The sequence below is a fragment of the Lissotriton helveticus genome, chromosome 8 (assembly GCF_964261635.1).
Source record: "Lissotriton helveticus chromosome 8, aLisHel1.1, whole genome shotgun sequence".
In the NCBI taxonomy this organism is placed as follows: Eukaryota; Metazoa; Chordata; class Amphibia; order Caudata; family Salamandridae; genus Lissotriton; species Lissotriton helveticus.
Window position 1 is genome coordinate 1095362836 of NC_136069.1, and position 21357 is coordinate 1095384192.

The window sequence follows — 21357 nt, forward strand, 5'->3', positions numbered from 1 at the left end:
TAGACATTATTCCAATGCCCGTGATAACATGCCCCAAATATTCCACATTGCTGACATAAAAATGAATATAGCCTTCTTGAGTCTTATCCATTTCATTTTAAAACTCTCCAGTACTCTTTTCAGATGTTAAAAATGATCTTCAGCACTCCTAGCATAAACTAAAACATTGTTCTGGAATGCCATCGCTCCCGTCGAGCCACACAGGACTTGACTCATCAACCTTTGAAAAACCACCTCAGGGGATGTCATACGAAATAGAATCCTTCTAAACTGGAAAACACCACCAGGTGTAACAAATGCTGTCCAATGCTATGACTCCTTGGCTAAAACCACCTGATGATATACTGACCTAAGGTCAAGTTTAGAAAAAACCTTTGCTTTACTCAGAGCAGGAACCATGTCGTCTATCTATGTATCTAGATAAGGGATAACCATCCACCCAGATAGCGACACTGAGAGGATATAAATCTATGCACATTCTCAATTATTCATTCTTCTTCTGTTCATTCAAAATAGGCAAAAGCCACAGTGAAGACTCAATTGGCACAATCACTACCTCCCTACACATGAACTTCAACAACTCGGACAGCTAATCTCTAACACTCAGAGGTACACATCGTATCTTGTGTTTGACAACTTCAAAAACCTCTTTCACTTTTATGATGTGTTCAATGTCTCAAATGTCCCTCAATTCTTCACTAAAAGTATCAGCAATTAGTTGCAACACCTGTGTAGTCTCACCAATCCTACTCTTTTCTTCTACATTATGCAACCACAAAACCTGTTGTGTACAGTCTGGTTTCAACACAATACTTAGCTATCCTTGGTGATGCCACCCAAGAATATCAGGGCCATCCACCGAAACATACACTTTCCTCTGATCAGATCTCCCTTTAAGGCTAATAATATTTTCAAATATCCCTCTACATCAATCTTATAACCACCAGGGGTAATATCTGGTGGAAGAAGATCACAACATATGTTATTTCTCATCACAGTTGGCGGTGATATTAGGTTAATTTTTGAACCAGAGTTAGTCATAAAGGGGAACCATAACAGCATTCACACAGAAATAATTGGTGGGATCTTTCGATCTGGGTACATCATTTTCATGCACGTTTACACACAGCACAAGATTAATCACTTTCTCACTTAAGTTCTGGTCATCTTGTTCCCAAGAGACAACATTAACACTTCCACAACCCGCTGCATGTGAATTACAACACACTCCAGTGAAATGTCCCAATAATAACACACTTCATACAATGTTCCTTTTTTGCTGGACACAGCTTAAAAGAGGCAAAATGTTTTTTGATCCATAATGGAAACATGCACAAGCAAAGCCGTGAACTCTTTTCTTTCTAGGCATTTTTGACCACACATACAGACGCTTCAGACTCTTCAATGCGATTACCAATTTATAACGCCTCCTCCAAAGTAGGATTTTTGCATATTAATATCCTTTCTTGAATCCTTTTGTTAACGCACCTTGTAACCAATTGATCCCTTATACGTTGTTCCGTAAAGCTGCTTAATTTGCACTTGGCTACTAACTCTCTCAACTTAGCCACATACATACCAATGGGTTAAGTCACCTGCTGTCCCCATGAAAAAAAATATCTCTTCTAACTAATAAATTGGATGGCTTGGAAAAAAGTTGTTCAAGTCTTTTAAAAGCCTCCTCATACCTATCCAGTTCATCTTCATCCTCATCTGGGGTGAAGACTAGTAGATATTCAAAGAATTCTTGGCCTTCAAATCCAGGAAAATGTTCTAAAAGCCAATGTCTGCTTTGAATTTAAAACCATAAATTGCTCTGAGATAAGCAGTGAAGGCTCTAAAGCATTCTTTCCACCTAATAGTTCATCTGGAGATTGCAAAAATGGAGGTGGCGGATTTATGGATTGCATGTGGTCTTCAAAAGCAAGAACACGCCCTCCAACCAGATAATGCTAGTGATGCAGCACTGCAACAAATGTAATAAAAAAGCATATATGACTCCCTTGTGTAGTTTTTGAAGAAAATAGTCACTATGTAATATGACTTGTAGTTTTTGTAGGTAATAGTCACACTAGAATATAACCAGAGAAAGGCCAATATTGACTCCCTGAAGATGGCCACTTCGACCTCACCAAATGCATAATGTAAAAAAAAAGAACACATTTTCAGAATGAAATATTGTATCAGTAAGAAATGGCCGCCAAGCTGATTCCAAACATGTGGTGATGTAGATTTTGGATACAACATGACTCATATAATATGGCTTTAACAGGATATCAAAATTGACCAATTCAAGATGGCCACTTAGTTAACTTCATACGTGTAACTCCATTCATCCCTTTGACAACACGACTAAACCAAACTGGCCGCCACATTGTTGATGTCAACTTATGAGGTTGAAGATTCCTCCGACGACTTAGGTTAAGTAGTCTGCCAAGTGTTATCTGCACTAGCATAAGCAGGGGTAGCAGTGCGTAATTGCTGTTGCACCCTTCCCAGCGCGATGATCCAAGGACTCACTGCTCCTGCCGTAACTAAGGTTGAAGTAAATTCCTTCTGGTGCAGCTGCCCCCGTGGGAAAGTCCACTCGTTGGCAATAGGGCAGCAGAAAAATTTCCTTTCAGTCAGAGTCATAAAATAAGTACATAAGAAGAGATACAGCATAAGGGGCAAGAGCAATACGGGAAAAAGCACCGCCGGCTTCTCCGTTTTAACTGTCAGTGCTCATGGTCTTCGAAACCTTGATGTTACATACACCGAGAAATCAAATACCATTGGGAGCACGAGCTTGGAGTGCAAAACACAACCCAAGGGTTGACTAGCTCTCTGTGTAACAGCACACTAACCACTTAAAATATTGACTTGCCATTTCCAAGTGGTATTTTTCAAAAACCTATTATATTTATGCATTACATTAACTGAGAAAAAATGTACTTTAGCACATTGATTCTACACTTTTATCCACTCAGTTTAACAATATTGTAAATCTGCTTAGCTTACACTTCTCAAAATTCTCTTTGCTCCGGGCCAATCACAGTAACAGAATGCCATAAGAGGTGCACCGTTAGGGGCAGGTGCAATGTTACCAAATATGCACAGGAGTCGAAAAGAGGGATGGAGAAGAGGAGAAAAGTGTTGCAAATGGAGTAGGAAATGCATAATGAGGGGTGAGTAGAGAGGCGAGCGAAAATGCGATGAGATGGAAGAAAACAGTGAAAAAAAGAGGGAAGAGTGTTAAAGGCGAAAAAAAGAGACAAATGAAGGATAGTGAGAAGGAAGTAGAGGTGGATAAAAATACAAGGAAGATGAAAAGGAAAGTATAAAGGCCTCCTTTCTTTTTACTTTTCTGACTATCCCCTGGAGGCCCAGGCTGGGCTCACCAGCGTTCCATCTGAACTGGCTGTCCCTTCTCCAAGAGGGTAATCAAAAGTGCAAAATTAATGAAGCCTGTAAAAAAACTCTTGTGCTTGATTTACTCTGATACTACATCCGGTTACTAATCTAGCTCAATAAAGAATTAAACTCACAGCTCAGACCTCTGGAGCTAAATAAGAGGGATGGAGACACCCATCCAGTAACTGAATCACACAGTATGAAGCTAAGTATACCTGGGATTAATCCCACCTTCCAACTTGGCCAATATATGTGCTTTAGCCTATACAACGCTCTGCTGCCTAAAACGCTTAGCGCTTAGCACGCTGTTTTAAAACTGTCCTTTTTTCTATTTTATTTACTTTGGGCTTTACATTTTCCCCTGATCTTAACTGTTTTATTAAGGGCCCCTTACCTGCACGTTAAAGGAATTCACACCGCGTTTTCGCGGGTCCGGTTCCCGGGCGGTGGTCTGAGGACGGGCGCCATCTTGGAGTGGTCTGGACGCCGAGTCACTCCAGGAGGGAGCGGTCTAGCGCTCCTCACGCCCTTGGGGAGTCCTACTTAAAGCTCACACCCTACGCGCAGCGGTCGCGCGCAGCGGTCGCGCCCTCCCTGCGCCTGAGTCGTGCCAGAGTCCTGCCCGTCTGCGCTCGTCAGCGTCTCGGAGGCGTGCGAGGCGGGACTCTGGGCAACGACTCATTTACAGCAGGGGTATTTGTTTGTTTGGGGGATGTGTCGCGCACGACTGTCCGGGGTGCTGTCGTATAGCGCGGATGTTTTGACATCCATGCGCGCTCATCCTTTGGGGTGTAAATGTTTATTCCCCGGTGGGCGTCTTCTGGGGAAAGGCTGTCCCACTTGTGGGTGGCGCCCTACGGACTTGCCAACTCCTGTTCGTCCACCTCTCACCCAGAACCATCACTGTGCTCTATTGAACACAAGGTCCCTGGCGTGTCATGCGACGGATATCTGGAGTTTGCTTGCTAACTCCGATATATCATGTCTATTTTTAACGGAGACATGGCTAGGGGCGGGCTCCGAACCAGATGTTGCCTGTGCCTTGCCGTCTAATTACACCATCCTAAGGAAAGATAGGATCGGGGGCAGAGGAGGAGGAGTGGCCTTGATAGTGGAGAAGGCCTTGGGTTGTTCCTCCTTTCCTGTTGAGAACATCGCAGGATGTGAAGCTTTAGGCTTTACACTCAACCTCTCGTCCTCCCAGACGTGCACAGGGATCCTTGTATATAGACCACCTGGCCCGATTGGTACTTTTATTGAGGACCTGCAGGCAGCTCTCTCTGTACCCTGCATGCGTTCTGCGCATTGTATGTTGTTGGGTGATTTAAACCTACATATGGACTCTTCATCTGACGCTAATGCGGCAAAACTGCGGGATACAACTGCAATGTTGGGGCTTAAAGCTTTTATTGATAGCCCCACTCATGTCAAAGGACACACGTTAGATTTACTATTTTCCACGGCGCTGATTGAAGTATCCCCGCCGCTTCCAGTCCTTTGGTCTGACCATTTTTTAATAAAGTTTGTTATGTCATATGAGACTAGGCCCAGGCAAAGAACACAGAAGGAGGTGCCTCACCAATCCAGAGCTTTTCACTTATTGACAGCAGATATGCTATCCGCTGCTCTCTGCCAACACCCTTGTAAATTGACAGGGATCTTAGACACCGATCTGATTTTGGTTCAGGAATGGCTGCGAACTAGATTCGTGGAGCTGGCCCCTGTGAAGCTAGCGAGAACTACTTCCTGCCACGATTCTGCTCCTTGGTTTACGGCCACACTACGTACTATGCGCCAAGATTGTAAAAAGGCGGAACGTCTTTGGCGTCGCAAATATGATCCAATGGAAAAATCTAAATATCGTGATGCCATAAAACATTACCATAAAAACATTGCGGAAGCCAAAAAGGAATATCTTGAGCGTAGGATAGATCGGGCAGACAATACGGGTAGGGAACTCTTCAGAATTGTTAAGGAGTTTGTAGATCCTGCTGTAGGAGCTCTCCCACACTCTCACACGGAGGGGTGGATTAGACAGCTTGCTGACTTTTTTGTCACAAAGATCAAAACTATTCAGGATTCCTTTCCCCCTGTGGACTTTCCCGGGGCAGCTGATGTTTTCATCCATAACGGACAGGTACCATCTTTAGAAGCAGAAGGTGAGCCCATACTATCGGTTTTCCCGCAGCTGTCCTGTGCAACTTCCCTGGAGCTCCTGTCCCGGCTTCAATCCGGTTCACCTCTGGACGCCTGTCCAGCAAGGTGTCTGGGCAGGGTGGCTCCGGCACTCAACAACTTGCTGAACCCCCTGCTCAATTTATCCTTGAGTTCCGGAGTGGTGCCTCGGGATTGGAAACATGCACTTATTCTGCCACTGATCAAAAAGCCTCAGTTAGATCCGTTGCAGCTGGCTAATTATAGACCGATCTCCCTCCTCCCTGCTCTGGCGAAGGTGGTTGAGAAGCATGGCCAACTTACACTCACCACCTTTATTGAGAAGAATAACATTCTCCATGACTCTCAATCTGGTTTCCGTGCGAATTACAGCACGGAGACGGCCCTCTTGGAGGTGACCGACGCCATCAGGGAGACGCTTGATCTTGGGGGTAAGGCTATGTTAGTCCTCGTGGACTTGTCGGCGGCCTTTGACACCGTCCCTCATGCTGGTCTCCTTTTAAGACTCAGGGAGATCGGCTTGCGGGGGACGGTGTTGGATTGGTTCCATTCTTTCTTATCGGACCGCCGGCAGGTGATCTGGGCTCCTCCTTTCTCCGCCGAAATGCAATTGCTAGAGGTTGGGGTTCCTCAAGGGTCCATCCTGAGCCCCACCATATTTAATATCTATATGGCCCCTCTGGCGGTTGTAGCGGAGGCTTATGGGGCCCAGGTCATCTCATACGCTGATGACACCCAGCTTTTGTTCACATGCAGCAAAGGTGAGGCTTTTGACGGCGACAGGATTAAGAGCTGTTTGAGCGCAGTTTTTGCGTGGTTTCAACGGCACAGCCTGAAGTGCAACTCGGATAAGTCTGAGCTGCTTTTCTTCGGCTGTGCCCCTGACCCGGCCTGGAAGTCCTGGTGGCCCCAGGATATGTTCCCCCCGGAGAAATCATCCTCCCAAGTGAAGAATCTGGGAGTGGTGCTTGATGATGCTCTCTCCTTCCGCCCACACATCATGGGGATATCTGGGAAATGTTTTGGCATCCTCAAGATGTTGAGGAAGTTTCTCCCTCTGCTGTCCCTACAATACCGGAAGACAGTAGTTCAGGCATTAGTCGGATCTAGGCTAGAGAACGCCAATGCGCTTTTTGCGGGTCTGCCCAAGTATCTCCTGACCAGACTGCAAATTGTCCAAAATTCGGCGGCCAGAGCTATTTTCGGCTTGCCGAGGAGAGCCAGCGCTCAACTGTTTTTGAATAGGTTGCATTGGCTGCCTATTTCTAAAAGAATCCGATTTAAAATTCTCACGCTGGCCTTTAAAGCCCTTCATTCTATCGGCCCTAATTATATTAGGAAGCGGACCGCCTTCTATGTGCCGCGGAGGATGTTACGATCTGCCGATTTGGCTAAATTGGAGGTGCCCCCGGCCAAGCGTGTCCGGATGGGAGAACGATCCTTTCAATTTGTGGCAGCTCGATGCTGGAACGAGCTCCCTCTCTCCCTGCGCAAAGCTACGAGTCTCCTGGCTTTCAGGAAAGAGCTGAAGACCTTGCTCTTTTCCGAGTAATTATTACGACTGTAGTGCTGCTGCCTTTTGTGTTTTAGGTTTCAGGTCTCTTTGCCAAAGCGCCGGGACGCCCTCTTGGGCAGCCGTGCGCTCTAAAAGTACGGCCTTAACATAACATAACATAACATCCTATGCAAATATTTTATTTTAATATACCTGACTTTCCTTCATCACATTTTACAGAACCTTGAAATCCATTTGTTCAGGATGAGCAATCTACAAAGACCTGTCTTCTGCATGGCTTAATTGACTATATTATTGTTTCATCTACATAACAAAGATTGGCCAAATGTAATGGCCACATAACAACTGATTTGTCTCTTGGTTCCAGAATTCCTTCATCTTGAGGGGCAACAGGATGGCAATTTGTATTATTTCTAAATTTATGTTTAGAAACTATCACTTCTTGTTACTTTAATTCAATGTAGTGATCAAATCTAATGTGCTCAATTAAAACACTTCCAAGTGTTGAATCACTTTTTTTTATTTTAAAGGCTACCATATTTTCACACATTTGCTATTCAATTTACATATGAAATATTTTGGGTGCTAGGCTTGTATTAGGGCTCTTAGAGCAAAACTAGATCCCTGGACCTGCTCTGTGCCACATGGGAACAGCCCACCCAAACTGCCAAGCCAGGTCTTCCCTGAACCGTCCATCATCTCCTTGTGTTTGCTTTATTCGCCCTAAGTTGGCAGGGTATGCCCAGACATGGGTCCCTTGCTTACTTTGCCACTATATTCAAGCTAGCCTGAGTTATGAGGGATGTTAGCCCGAAACTGGTCCCAGGATGTTTGTTTTAAGTTCAGGGAAGACATGGCTTGGCTATTCGGGCTGGACTGTTCCCATGAGGCACAGGGTCAAGACTGATTTTCTTATAGCTGTGTCTAAACTGGGGTGGCGAAGTGAGCTAAATAACAATAATGGATTCAACCCAGATCTGTGACTGGGGGTGAGTGTATGAAAAGATTCAGCACTCCGTCCATCATCTCCTTGTGTTTGCTTTATTTGCCCTAATTTGGCAGGGTGGGTCCCTTGCTCACTTTGCCACTGGATTCAAGCTAGCCTGGCTAATGAGGGCTGTTAGCCCGAAACCGGTCCTAGGATGTTTGTTTCTGGGCCAGGGAAGACATGGCTTGGCAATTCAGGCTGGACTGTTCCCATGAGGCACAGGGTCACGACTGATTTGCATATAGCGGTGTCTGAACTGGGGTGGCGAAGGGAGCTAAAGAACGATGATAGATTCAACTCAGATCTTTGACCGGGATTGAGTGTCTGAAAAGATTCAGTTCTCTGTCCATCATCTCCTTGTGTTTGCTTTATTCCCTCTAAGTTGGCAGGTTATGCCCATATGTGGGTCTCTTGCTCACTTTGCCACTGGATTCAAGCTAGCCTGTCTGATGAGGGTTGTTAGCCCGAAACCAGTCACAGGATGTTTGTTTCCGGTCCAGGGAAGGCATGGCTTGGAAATTAGGGCTGGACTGTTCCCATTAGGCACAGGGTCAATACTGATGCATATAGCTGTGTCTGAACTGGGGTGGCGAAGTGAGCTAAAGAACGATGATGGATTAAACCTAGATCTGTCACTGTGGGTGAGTGTCTGAAAAGATTCAGCGCTCCGTCCATCATCCCCTTGTGTTTGCTTAGTACAAACAGGACCATCATACTGCACTGTGACTATAGCCACTGCAAGCCCTGCAAAAAGGAGGGCTATGGATATTTTGGTTCAACCAGGCCCGCTCCTTCACTTTTAATAGCCCTCGAAAGAACAAAGTGTGGCAGTCTTAAGCAGAGAAATAAAACTGCAAATGCCGGAACCAAAGATTTTAGAGTGAAGTCTTAGATATCGAGACAAGACTAATTGGAAAATGAGGAGAGGGGCATAGTAAGTCCCTCAAAAATATGACATTACCCCTGTTTATAAAGCACAGGTTCACAAACAAAGAGGTGTCCTTGGGCTGATGATAGACGTGGTATTGTTAACCAACTCAATGGTCCTCATTTTCTAGTCTTTAACACCTTGGCTGCTATGACTTTTCCCCTCCTGTGCTGATTGATTGATAATCCCATTGTTCATGACGAGCTCAGCTCGTCATAAGCACAGCTCCAGTGTGCCTCATGACGAGCTGAGCTCGTCATGAGCAGCGAAGGGGTGAAAAGCAGTGTTTAATAAACCGTGTGTCGCAACTCACTGGTGGATCATGAGCAAACATTTTTGAGGTGGGAGGGGTTGCGAAAGTCTATACAATAAATAAATATGTCTTTAAATTCTGCATTTATCTTGTCACATTTGCTGCGCTTCAAAGACAGAGGTAAAATATTAGGCTATGTCTTCTACTGCTTCCTTTCTTTAACATTAGGATTGGTGTTTACAATGTCCGCTCACTTTGCAGATAGAGAAAGAAAAGTAAAATGAATTATGCAACAACCTTGAAGGGGTACAAGTATTGTGAAAGAAAGGCTATACTATGTCATTTTTTGTAACACACAACAAACTGTGAAAACCTGCAAATCGGCCGTACAAATTGAGCAGTTAGGAAAGCGAAAACAAAACACATTTTTTGGTAATTCTGAAGTTTGAGGGAAACAAAGATTTTAATAGGGTCAGAGCAAATCAAGACACTTTGCTTGGTGATTCACCAATAATAAATATTCACTGAAACCCGATTTCCACTCAATCCAATTACAATTGGAGGATAACATTAAATGATAATGTGCATTAAACAATAAGAAATCATCAATCATAATTAGAAAAGAAAGGAACATGAAGGAGTCTTTAAAAGTTCCTCTGCACTGGATTGATGAGGAAAAGAGGGCCTGCTTGTTTGTCTAAAGAATTTGTGATTGGGGACCACAAAATAGAGCGTTTGAAGCCAATGAAAGGGGGTGTGTCAAGTCTATAGTTATGACAAACTGCATACCGTAAAGCCTGAAAGGATAATTGGCAGAAAGCCTTCCAATTCTTAGTTATTTGCTCAAATGCCACAGCTAATAATATATCTATAAATCTTGTATAAGTGTGAACCGCAATCTAACAAGCTTCTGAACTTCCCAACAAAAACATTTCTAATGGGAAAGGGCAATGAGGTGTCGAAGATAGAATTAGTTCAGTTTCAGACTTGCAGCAAAAATGTATGTACTAAGGGACAAGAAATAATAGATGTTTGGTGTCTGCAGGGTGCTAATGACAGGACCAACAACTATCAAGTGTGTCAGGCTACATGTGATGAGGTGTGACAGGAGAAAAAGGAGTATGTTGTAAATGTAAAATATTGTTTGTGTGGTGTATGCAACTCAAGGAGTTTTCGGTACTTTTAAACAAATATGTCTCCAAATTGAAACAGGCCAAATTATTTTTAAAAATGTTCCCATGCTAATTGAGTGTAAGTTTTAGACATGCCTATGCCATTTTGTTGTAAGAACCTGTATAAGGTTAAGGCTTTTGGACTTGTCAGAAGAAGTATACCCAGCGTGGAAGAGGGTAAACTGGGTTGGATGATACAAGATTGAAAATTATAATAGGCAGGAAGTACAATGTTCTTAAGGATTTGAAATGTATTATTACGCGAGGATGGTAAATGAAAAAGATTTTGGGGTTGCAGGAAATTCAGAAAGGAATTATCAGTGAAGAGTTGGTTAACCCATATGAGTCCGAATTTCCTCCAGGACTTCTAATAAAAAGTTTAATAGTAAGCAAAAAGGAAGTTTTATGCCAAATTGTAGAGTTGATAAAAGAATCAATATCATTGGGGTTACTAGGTAAGAAAGGTTCTAGTCATTAATATAAGTGTTTAAAAAGAGGTGTAGAGAGTGATTGAGGTCTTCCACAACACTGGACGTACGTACCTCAACTCAGACGACTCAGCTTCTACACCCCCACACGCCAGCTTCGCTCCGCCGACCTCGCCGTCGCCACAGTCCTGCGCTTCCGAAGATCAACCTCCGGCGGCAGATTGTTCTCCCACCTTGCCGCCAAGACCTGGAACACCCTCCCCATCCATCTACGGCAGACTCAAGACCTGCTGACCTTCAGAAAACTCCTCAAGACCTGGCTTTTCGAACAGTAGCAGCATTCCCCACCCCAGCGCCTTGAGATCCTCATGGGTGAGTAGTGCACTTTACAAATGATATGATTGATTGATTGATTGATTGATTGATTGATAGTAAATGCCAAATGATACCAAAAAGTAGAAGGGGCAAGAAAACATTTCTCCAAGTCTGCCCATTGGGGAGAAAATTCAGAGGATTCTGAGAGCAAATGGATGGATTGTTTTAAGAGGAAAGCAGAGTGATATTGAGGAAAGCCAGGAAAGTTAACACCACAATCTGACTTCTCACGTCTTAATTTCAGTAAAGATTTACAGGCTTTTTGCCCTATTCCATGAAAATGTAGAGAATATGGAATAAATCCTTTAAAAGAATTTGGAAGGGATAGATAACAGAATGTTATCAACAGTGAATAAAACAATAGGAACCAACAACATATTTATAGTATCGAGGTAACCTCACCAGGAGAGATGTAAAGGATGCCATAGGTTAACCATGGATGTCAACTTTTCCATGCATTCTTTTAAGCTTAATGAAACTGAAGATTTTATTAAGGATAAGAACCATAATCCTAAATATTTGATTTTTGTTTTATTCCAGGAAAATGTGGCCTTAAAAAAAATCAAACTTAAAACTAAAGCTATTAAGGGGTAATATTTCACATTTATCATTGTTTCATTTGTATCCGGATACAAGAGAGTAAAAAGCAACTTCCCGAAGGAAGACCGGGATCGATTCTCGGGGTTGCAAAATAAATACAAGAATGCCAGCAGCATAAACTGCTATTTCAATCTGCTGATCTTTCCAAGAGAAGCCTTGTATTTTGAGAGGATTCCTAATTCTGAATATGAAAGGCTCTAAGCTAAATTAAAGAGAAAAGGGGAAAGAGCAAACCCTTGATGAACTCCTCTGCTCAAAGTGAAATAAGGCGAGGGAAGTCCATTTGAAAAATAGCTGCCTGAGGAGCAGAATAAAGGACCAGTCGACTCAAACGCCTTTTCCGCATCTAATGTTATTGCTGTTAACGGATCAGTCAAATATGTAGATTTAGATAAAAAATTAAACATTAGACGAGAGTTGTCAGAGATATATCTCTCTTTTTAGAAAACAATATTGTTTCTTTCCAAGAAGCGGAGGTAAAAAGGGTTCTAGGCGAAGGGCTAGAGTTTTGGAAAGAAATCTGATAATCTACATTAACAAGGGAAATGGGTCTGTAATTTTGCAAAGTTCTGGATCCTTCCCTTCTTCACAATCTAGCTGAAGTGCCCACTTTAGAAAAAGAAGCAAGGAGAGAAAATAATTTAGGAAGGAGCAACTTAGAAAAATGTTGAAAATATTCAGCAGTGAAGCCTTCAGGGCCAGTCGCTTTGTCAGATTTAAGACAAGAAAGGGCATTCTGCAGTTGTGTCAAAGGAATGTCCACCTCCAAATCCTGAAAGTCTAAATGACTATTTAGGGATTTTTTGTATTGATGAAAGAAAATTCAAGACTTCAAAGTCTGAATGTGCTCCCAGGTATATAATGTCTTATAGAATTAGGCAAATTCTCCTAAGATGTCTGGATCTTTGTGTAACTAGTTTGAGTGACTATCTGTGATAGATTTTCTTTTATTTCTATTCTTCCTCATTTTAATGTAATTCGCTAACATTTTCCCTGTTTTATTTTGACCACCATAGTACTTGGTGCTAGATTTTAAAATGAACAACGTTGCACTATTTGTAGAAAATTGGTTACATTGAAGTTTGGCATTGACAAATACCTGTAGACAATCTGTTGATTTGGAGGTATAATATTTCTGTTTCAATTGTTTAATTTGTGTAAAAATGTCTTCAGTTTTAAGGGCAGAAGCTTTCTTTTTATTGGAGACAACTATTGTAACAACATCTTGAGCTTATGCTTCAAAAGCATTCCATAAAGTGTAAATCAAGTTCATCTGTTGGTTAAGTTGAAAAAACTCATGCAAAAAAGGCATATATGAAAGAAGTGTCCAATTGGAGTGAGTTGTTAAATCTCCATCTTGTAGGTTTAAAGGTATTAGGGAAGATATTCTGCTGAATTATAACAGGGACATGGTCAGATATTAAAAGAGAGACAATATCAACAGAGTGGAGAGTTTGTGACAAGGCATGAGAAATAAATATATAATCAAGTTGTGATTGAGTGTGATGGACTGGGGAAAAATAAGTATATTTGTGTTAAGTGGGATTAGAAATCCTCCATGCATCAATTAGAGCACATTGCCTGAACAAACAGTTTCTGGGACTTATTAGGTACATAAGGTGAAACAGAGTTTCTCTCAATCAATGTGTTGACTATGTGGTTGCAATCTCCTACAAGAATGAAATCATCCACTGAACATTGTGATATTTTCTGTGAAACGTCTATCTGAATTTGACAATCTGCATTAGTCAGATCATGTAGGTTAAAAATAGAAATTGGTACATTATCTATCAATAAATTAGTAAGCAGCCTATGACCTTCAGTGTCAGAGTCCTGTGAAATCAACTGAACATTGAGAGACTGATGACATAAAGCTACAACCCTGTTTCTTTTACCATTACCTGGAGAGAAGAGAACATTGCAACCCATCCTCATTTCAATTTCATGTATTCTGTTCAGTAAGATGTGACTCTTGCAAAAGAGCAATATCATCATTAGGTTGAGAAAGATGAGTTAAAACATGTTTACGCTTATGTAGTGAGCCTAATCCCTTAACGTTCCACGATATATCTTTTACAGACATGTAAATGAAATGCTCGGTAAAATATCCAATGGTATGATTTACATAAGTAATGCAGACCATGTATGAATAAAGAAGCAGGGAAAGGGAGGGGTGAAAGAAAAAGAAAAGGGATACAATGATAGGAAAACAGTAGAGGAGGAAGGAAATTAAGGAAAAAGTTGTCAAGGACAGCAGAGAAAATGTGATTTAAAAACATTATGTAAAACACATGAGGAATGGGAAACATACCTGAGAATAACATCAAAGAAGGATGGAGATGGTAAAGACACATAGAAAAGGTGACAGCGTCAGGTCTCCATGGTGTGGGCACCAGGTAAACTTGTAAAACAAGGGTAGGTGATGGACTGCACAATTCCAACAATAAAAACGCAACCTGTGGAAAGAAAAATAATATTAGTATATAAAGCGTTTGATATCTGCTTTAACCAAGAGATCAAGAGTAACATTTTAAATAACATATGCAAACTCACTTGTGTTGCATAATAAAACATAACAATTAGAAATACAAAGCATTAAATTGAAACAAAGGAATTCAGGGTTTGACAGGTCTGGAAGTGTCCATAGATTCAACTCTGCATTCCTGAAGCAATGTCCTCAGGCGAGATGGATCCTTGTAAGTGGCTGTCTTGTTTTTATAAGTAACTTTAAAAGACCGAAATAAGCGTTGAGAGATCGAAGAGCTGGTCTCATTGAAAGAAATTATTTCAATCTGTCCCCAAGGTTTTTTTTTGCATGATCCTGCGAGAAATAAAGGTTGTTACCAGACCAAGAAGTTTTTTTAACGATTTGACTGCTGAAAGAAACTTAAGCAGGTCGGTATACTTAGGGAAATGAAGGATGACACTTCTGGGATTGTTAGCAGTAGAAGCAGTATTAGTTATATGACCCACTCTGTAAGATCTTTGTATATTTAGAGAAGATTCAGGTAGATTAAGGAGTTTAGGAAGAAATTATTTGAAAAATGAAATGGGGTCAGATCCTTTAGAACCCTCTGACAAACCATAAATACGCAAGTTATTCCATCTATTTCTGTTTCCCAAGTTCTCAACTTGTTTTTGAAGCAGGAAGACCTGGGATTGAAGCTGGTTAACTGCAAGACAAGAGCCGTGGTATTGAAGGGGGATATGTAGTGTTCCAATGTTAAAATACATTACTCCATTCTGGGCTAATTGTCATCAAGAGGTTAGAGTTTGCAGTTAGTTTCCCCCATAGAAGAGTGCAATGCCCTACCTTCTTCCAATAAAGGGTGCATTGAGGTCAGAGGAGGTGGCTTGATGGGAGATGGAGGGTCTTTTTCAGTCTCTTTGTGTAGGATTTACTGGCTGTGGAGACTCGAAGGATTTCAGTAGAGTGTGAGGTGCGAGACCAGAAGAGCAAGGCTCCTCCATTTCTTATCTTGTTGTTTGATAAGGAGACGAAACAGCCTTACCTGAGAGGCAAGATAGAGGCTTAAAGTGTGCTTTAGAAAGAGACTTCAATCTGCCTATATGAGAAAACCATTGGTCTCAGGTATAAAACAAGCAGTAACGCTGTGAGTGTTAAGGTTTTAATGAAAGGAAAGCATGAAGAAATTGCACTTTTTCACGTGCAACAGAAATAAGGCTGTGTAAAGTGAGTAAATTACCCCATGTTTATACTGTTAAAAGTGCTGAAAAACCTGCATCTGCCAAAAGGAGCTCACATTCAAGAGGAGGTGGTGTCAAGATTGGCTGCCAGTGCAAATATGCCAAAGAGTCTACTTCAAAATACTCTCCTCAGTGCACTGACCCTGTTGCCGATGTAAATGGTGGCCCTGTGAGGGAGAGAAATGCGGCGCTCATTTATGGAGAAGAGCCCCGCTTACCATGCAAATGTCGTAGAATCCTGCACAGGGGTTTTACACCATTGTTCGCAGTGAAAATAACGAACGACAATAGGAGGAGCCACCTCCGTTACTCGAAGGTCTTCGCCCTACGGAATGTAATCGCTAGCTGCAGTCCTTTTGGGGCGTAAAGCCATGCCCCACCCTTAGTTACATAGAAAAATTACCCACCTCGTCCACTAAAGCTTGGTGGGTTGCAAAAGTTTGTCATTCTAAAATTTGGTTTGTGGTTCTAAAATGTTTGGGAAGCACTGCTTTAATGGGAAAAGGCTAAAATGACTAGCTGGAATTCAGCTCTGTAACTAGACCACATATCTGGGTCTGGTGCCTAAGTAAAGTAATGTATCAACTTCAGGGATCCGTGTTTTACTCCATTGCTATATGTTTGAGCTCATGCAGGTTCATTCAAACTGTCATACTCCTGAGGTTAATGACATGACTGTGCAATAAACACCTGTGATAGTGTTGATTTGCAAATACACATTATGTTATGGGTACATTCAGGCGTGTGCAGTAGATTGAGCTAAATAACAGCCAAGGCCCGTATAGGGAGTAAACAAAGTAAAAATACTCAAATAATGGAATGATTACAGCTGTGGAAGCCATAATAATAAAGTGTTAGTAATAACCTTCTTTATGTAGCACTCAAAAAAGCAGATTCAAATCACCTTAAATGATAGGTGTTGGTGTTACACAACTTAATAATACTGAAATCGTTAAACTATGGAGGATGAAACGTAGTGATGATGCCATCGACTGAAACTCCTGACCTGCATGCCATAGCAAATTTGAGGTGTCTCAGAGACTCTACAGACAGGGATGTAGGGCCATTAGACTGGCTGTCACAAGGCTAGACTGCTGAACATTTAACAAGAATAATTGAAAGTCCCTGGCACAACCTCTGCTCATTACATTTGTTCTCATTGATGACTGTCAATCCGTGCACCTGAGAGCATTATCCAGTTACTGAAGCGACAGGGTAACGCAGAGGCTTAGGTGAATTTAATGAGTAATGCACCCATTTATGTTTAATCTAACTTTGTCACCACTAAATTAAATTGGCTCTCATACTTGTGGACTCACTACAATGCTAAGGACAAGGCCTAAATGACCCTGTGTTTTAACCTCTAGTGTCTTTAGTGCAAAGGCCTAAAATGGTATATGATTGTATGCAACCTTTTTGGACACACAGCAATAGATTGTCACATCTGAAGGGACATCCCTCTTAGACTGGTTTAAATTTGCTTACAACATTCAAATATTTTTGGTTTTCTGCCTTTTTTTACATCTTTATCATCTTCTTGATGATAGCATGCAGACAGCGGTGGAGCAATAGTACAGTGGGCCCAAATGACAGCACAAAAGCAGCCCTCTCTGCTCCCTGGTTCCTAAGTAAAAGGTACAAAAAACTGGGATAAATGGGCACCTCACATTCCTGCCCCTGTTGCCACTAGACCTGCTTCTCCAATAATAGCTGCACCTCTGCATGAGTTAAACAGTATCTTATTAATTTAGTGATTATGCATGGGGTGAATTGTACACATACATTAGTTTGTTCAGCGATGATCTATGGTCGTCTTACACTGTAACCAGTCTCAGTCAGGCACAGCTAGTGAGATAACCAAGTAGTGGCTGTCTGATGGCAATCTTGTGTTGGCCTTCATGCTCTTGCAGGCCTGGTCAGACCCAGTCACCTAACCTGCTATCAGTTTCTATTAGCTCACAGTGACCATCGATAGAAGCAACACCAGCGGGGGCCCTACCAGGATCAGCAGACCCTTCTGCTTTACCATGTATTGCATACTCAGGACTGCCCTAGCTCATCAGTGCCATTCCGGCCCGATCTCTGTTGTCTCTGCAATCATCGTAATTATCTTGCAGATCAGTGACTCTCAGTCCCCTGCCTTATCTGACTTTCATCCTTGCACATCGTTTGCAATTCCTGATTCCAGAGGAGCGATAGGAAGGAGCATCCAGCCTTCCCCGAGCTCCCCAACTAGGGTTCCTGGCACACATAAGACTGTGGTTGACCTCGCGTCACCGATATCTCAAGCAACCGATTCAAAGAGCAGACTGCAGCAGCAACCACATAGTCTGGCACTGAGCAGTCAGTTGAACACCACATCAATCGAAGTAAACATTACACAGCTGCTGAGGCATGTGATTTTAAGGGGTCAGCTACAAATGTAACTTGGCCAGGCCATGCTCAAGTTGCAACAGCCTCAAATCTGCTTTTTCGTCATCATCCATTACTTCACTGCAGCCTATATTTATCATGCAAAACACACTGACCATCCAGCAGGTATCCTATTTAATTTAATTTTTTGCATGTCACCCCTCTCACTAACAGTTGTCCAGTGAACCTCTCTTCTAAATTACTGCTTTTACATTTTCTCAACAGTGACCTCCAGGCTGCATTTTTAAAATTAACGGTCCTTTTCTTTCCAGTTATGAAGACATTTGAGGCCTTATTTATGAAGCCCTGTGTCACATTTACGCGCCGCTGCATCACTTTTTGTGACGCTGTAGCAGCGTAAATAATACGCCACGTTGAGCCCTATTTATGAAGTGACGCATCTAGGCAGATGCGTCACTTGGTAAACCCTGTCAGGAATAATGTATGGAGGGTGTGGGTTCCCCCACATCAAAGCCTCGTAGAAGTGGTGCATTGAAATCTATAAGATTTCAGTGCGCCACGTCTAGGACGCCATAGTGTCAAAACCTTGCACCCGCCTCATGACAGTTGTAAGTATGATGCAGGCCCTTTCACATGGGGCTTGCCCCATGTGAAGGAACACATTGCTGGAGTTGCGTCTGCTTTAAGACACACCCTAGCAATGCGTCACTTTTGCTATTACAGTTTCATCAGAAATACTGACATATCTGTGACCCCTTGCGACCCGATGCACTGTACTATAAATACGGCGCATCCATGGTGTAGCAAGGAGGGCACACTAGGAAGAGTTGCATTGCTGCTTTGCCGCAGCGATGCAACACTTGTCATGAATAATGCCCTTGATTTTTAGTGATTTGCCTTCCTTTGACACAGTGTGGTTGCGAGAGTATCTCCTCAGTGGAGGATTGTGTGGACGTGACTGGCTTTGGTTTCCCCAGAATCTGGGGATTTGTTACCCTAGACTATGGTGACCATTGGCCAACATAGGCTTAGGATTGTCTATTGTTATTATCTCTAGGTCATCAAACCCTTATTAATGATTTCAAACCAATGGAGATCTAGGAAGGGCAGTATTGTTGAGCCAAGGCAAAAAGCATTGGGCACAATTCCAGGAAACGATTATTATTAGTTCTGTTGACATTGCATTGTTTACTGCAACATTGCCTACGGTGGCATGTTATGTGCAGGGAGGTTTTTGCACTCCTTGGGTCTGATACAATCACCCTAATAAAGTGCACATTCCGCGAGGCCTCCTGGCAGTGGTGCATTTTGACCTTTTGAAGCAAAGGTAGTTTTTGCTGCTGTCAGAACTAAAATATTGTACTACACTTAAATTGAAATGTTATTAAAGACTGAACAATTATGGCGAATACCCAAAAGCAAAAAGGGGTTCTGTGGGGTAGGGGCAAGTGGTGCAAAGAAAAAGAATCTTGAAGGCGGACTAAGTAGAAGGGGTTCAGTTACATGGGCGTTTGCTGACCATGGAAGTTGACTTTGTGATGTATTCTATCCGGTCAAAGAGCAAATAAAATGACCATACCACCTGTTTAAAGTGCATGCACGTTCCACTGAAGAAGGGAAAGCTTTGGTGATGAGATAGCAGGTGAAATGGGGGTGGTGTGTGATAGAGTTAAATATAAACATGTGGTAATATCGATTGGTCCAAAATACATTTATGACCATGTTCTGTTGCTTTTATTACAAAAACAACCATTACGTTTCACTATCGCAAAAATGAAAAATTGCTGTCTTCTGGGATTGAAACTCTGAATATAATTAGGGACAGAAAGATGTCTACTGTGTGGTCAGTTACGTTGCTGAACAATTTAGTGGGCCAATTTAGTGGTCTTCCAGGTATGTGTTTTGTTAAAAGTGTACTTTTATTTGTTTACTCTGATATTTATCACGAAAATAAAGGAGCACTTGATGCAAGTCTCCAGAATTCCCATTAAATAATGTATTAAAAAAAGACACAAACCCTTTTATGAAGTTGTAGCTCTCCGGCCATATTTGTCACTGACTTTGTCACTGAAATCGTTGTGATCCGCAGTGATCAGATCCTACCTTGGTGTGATGCAGAACTTTAAAAAGTGCCTTTTTTTACATTTTACGAGTGATAGTTGTTTTGTTGGAAACGATGTATGCAATATTTTTGCTCTACACAAAATTGTTTAGATTGCACACCAAATACAGAATGCCAGCTTTGGATTCAACAAAATGGAGGCATAAATGATCATAACGTTAACACCTCTTTTTGTATATTGCAGGTGAATCCACTTGGAAAGTCTTCTTCTTCACTCCGAACTTTTACCCAGAGGGTGCAAGTGGATGTTTTGATACCTATGTTTGTTTTTGCTTTGGAGATTTTATCACTCAACATGATCCACCTTTACTCTTCGATCTCTCCAATGACCCGCAAGAGAAAAATCCATTAACACCAGAGACAGAGTCTCAGTTTTATGACATCATCAACACCATCAAGCAAGCAGCAGATAATCACACAAAAACAATCCAGGCTGTTACCAATCAGCTATCCTGGGACAATACGATCTGGAAGCCATGGCTGCAGGCATGCTGCTCATCATGGGCTGATTTTTGTTTCTGTGACAAAGACAAAGGTGTTAGGGTATAAAGTCAAGTAAAATAAAGAGATACTAAATTACCTCAAAATCTGACATTTTTTCAGAAAATCCCAATAAATTGATGACTATGAACTAATTACGAGTGGTGTGTTCATTTTAATGGAACTATAATAGCAGCTGCTGCCCCCGTTGGAATTATGAGGTCTGCAGCTGAAATCTCCCAGTGAAAGCCAGAGGCAAAAAGAGGAATTACCTGGGGAATCAGACCCAGATTACAAATTCACCCAGAAAGTATTGCTTCTTAGTGGACGTTACAGGTCTAACTTGTAAGAGTCCATTTTTGCTCCCCCACGAAAGAAACAGGTACAACAGTTATCAGTAGCTCTGCTAGTGGGGAAATTCTGCCCCATTTCTTGTGTGACTCAAAATGTGGGCCATAGTGGTGCCGTAATACATTGTTCCCCATCTGTCTACTACTCTTTCTCTTGGATTGCATGGCATGTTGTTTTATTTCTTAAAATGAATGTTCTGTTCATATGTTCAATCAGTAGGCTATTTCTCAAATGAGAGTGTAAACAAAACAAAAATATGATTATGTTCCGTTATAGATAATGATTTTTGAATCTAGAAGTTGTTACCTTTATGTGTGGATGCCTGACGTTACTAATGTTATTTGACATGAATTAAGGCAGCACAGGGCATATTAGCAAGGAGATACGATAATCATCGCAAATTGCGCTTAGCTCCATTTGCATTATCGCAGTCTATCGCTGGATTTCTGCCTGGGGTTAGCAGAGTACTATCAACGCTTTTCACCAAGGCGATGT

The 21357-nt window shown here is 42.0% G+C and overlaps 1 protein-coding gene across 2 annotated transcripts in view; it reads left to right on the forward strand.

Moving 5' to 3' along the window:
* The window catches only part of STS (steroid sulfatase), a 1924780-nt gene extending 1904116 nt beyond the window's left edge, over positions 1–20664 (forward strand). For both annotated transcript variants that reach the window (XM_078657974.1, XM_078657973.1), the window contains one exon: positions 20216–20664. In XM_078657974.1, coding sequence (XP_078514100.1) covers positions 20216–20580 — 365 coding nt within the window. In that variant the 3' untranslated portion in view covers positions 20581–20664. The remainder of the gene's footprint in view (positions 1–20215) is intronic.
* The last annotated feature ends 693 nt before the right edge of the window (positions 20665–21357 follow it).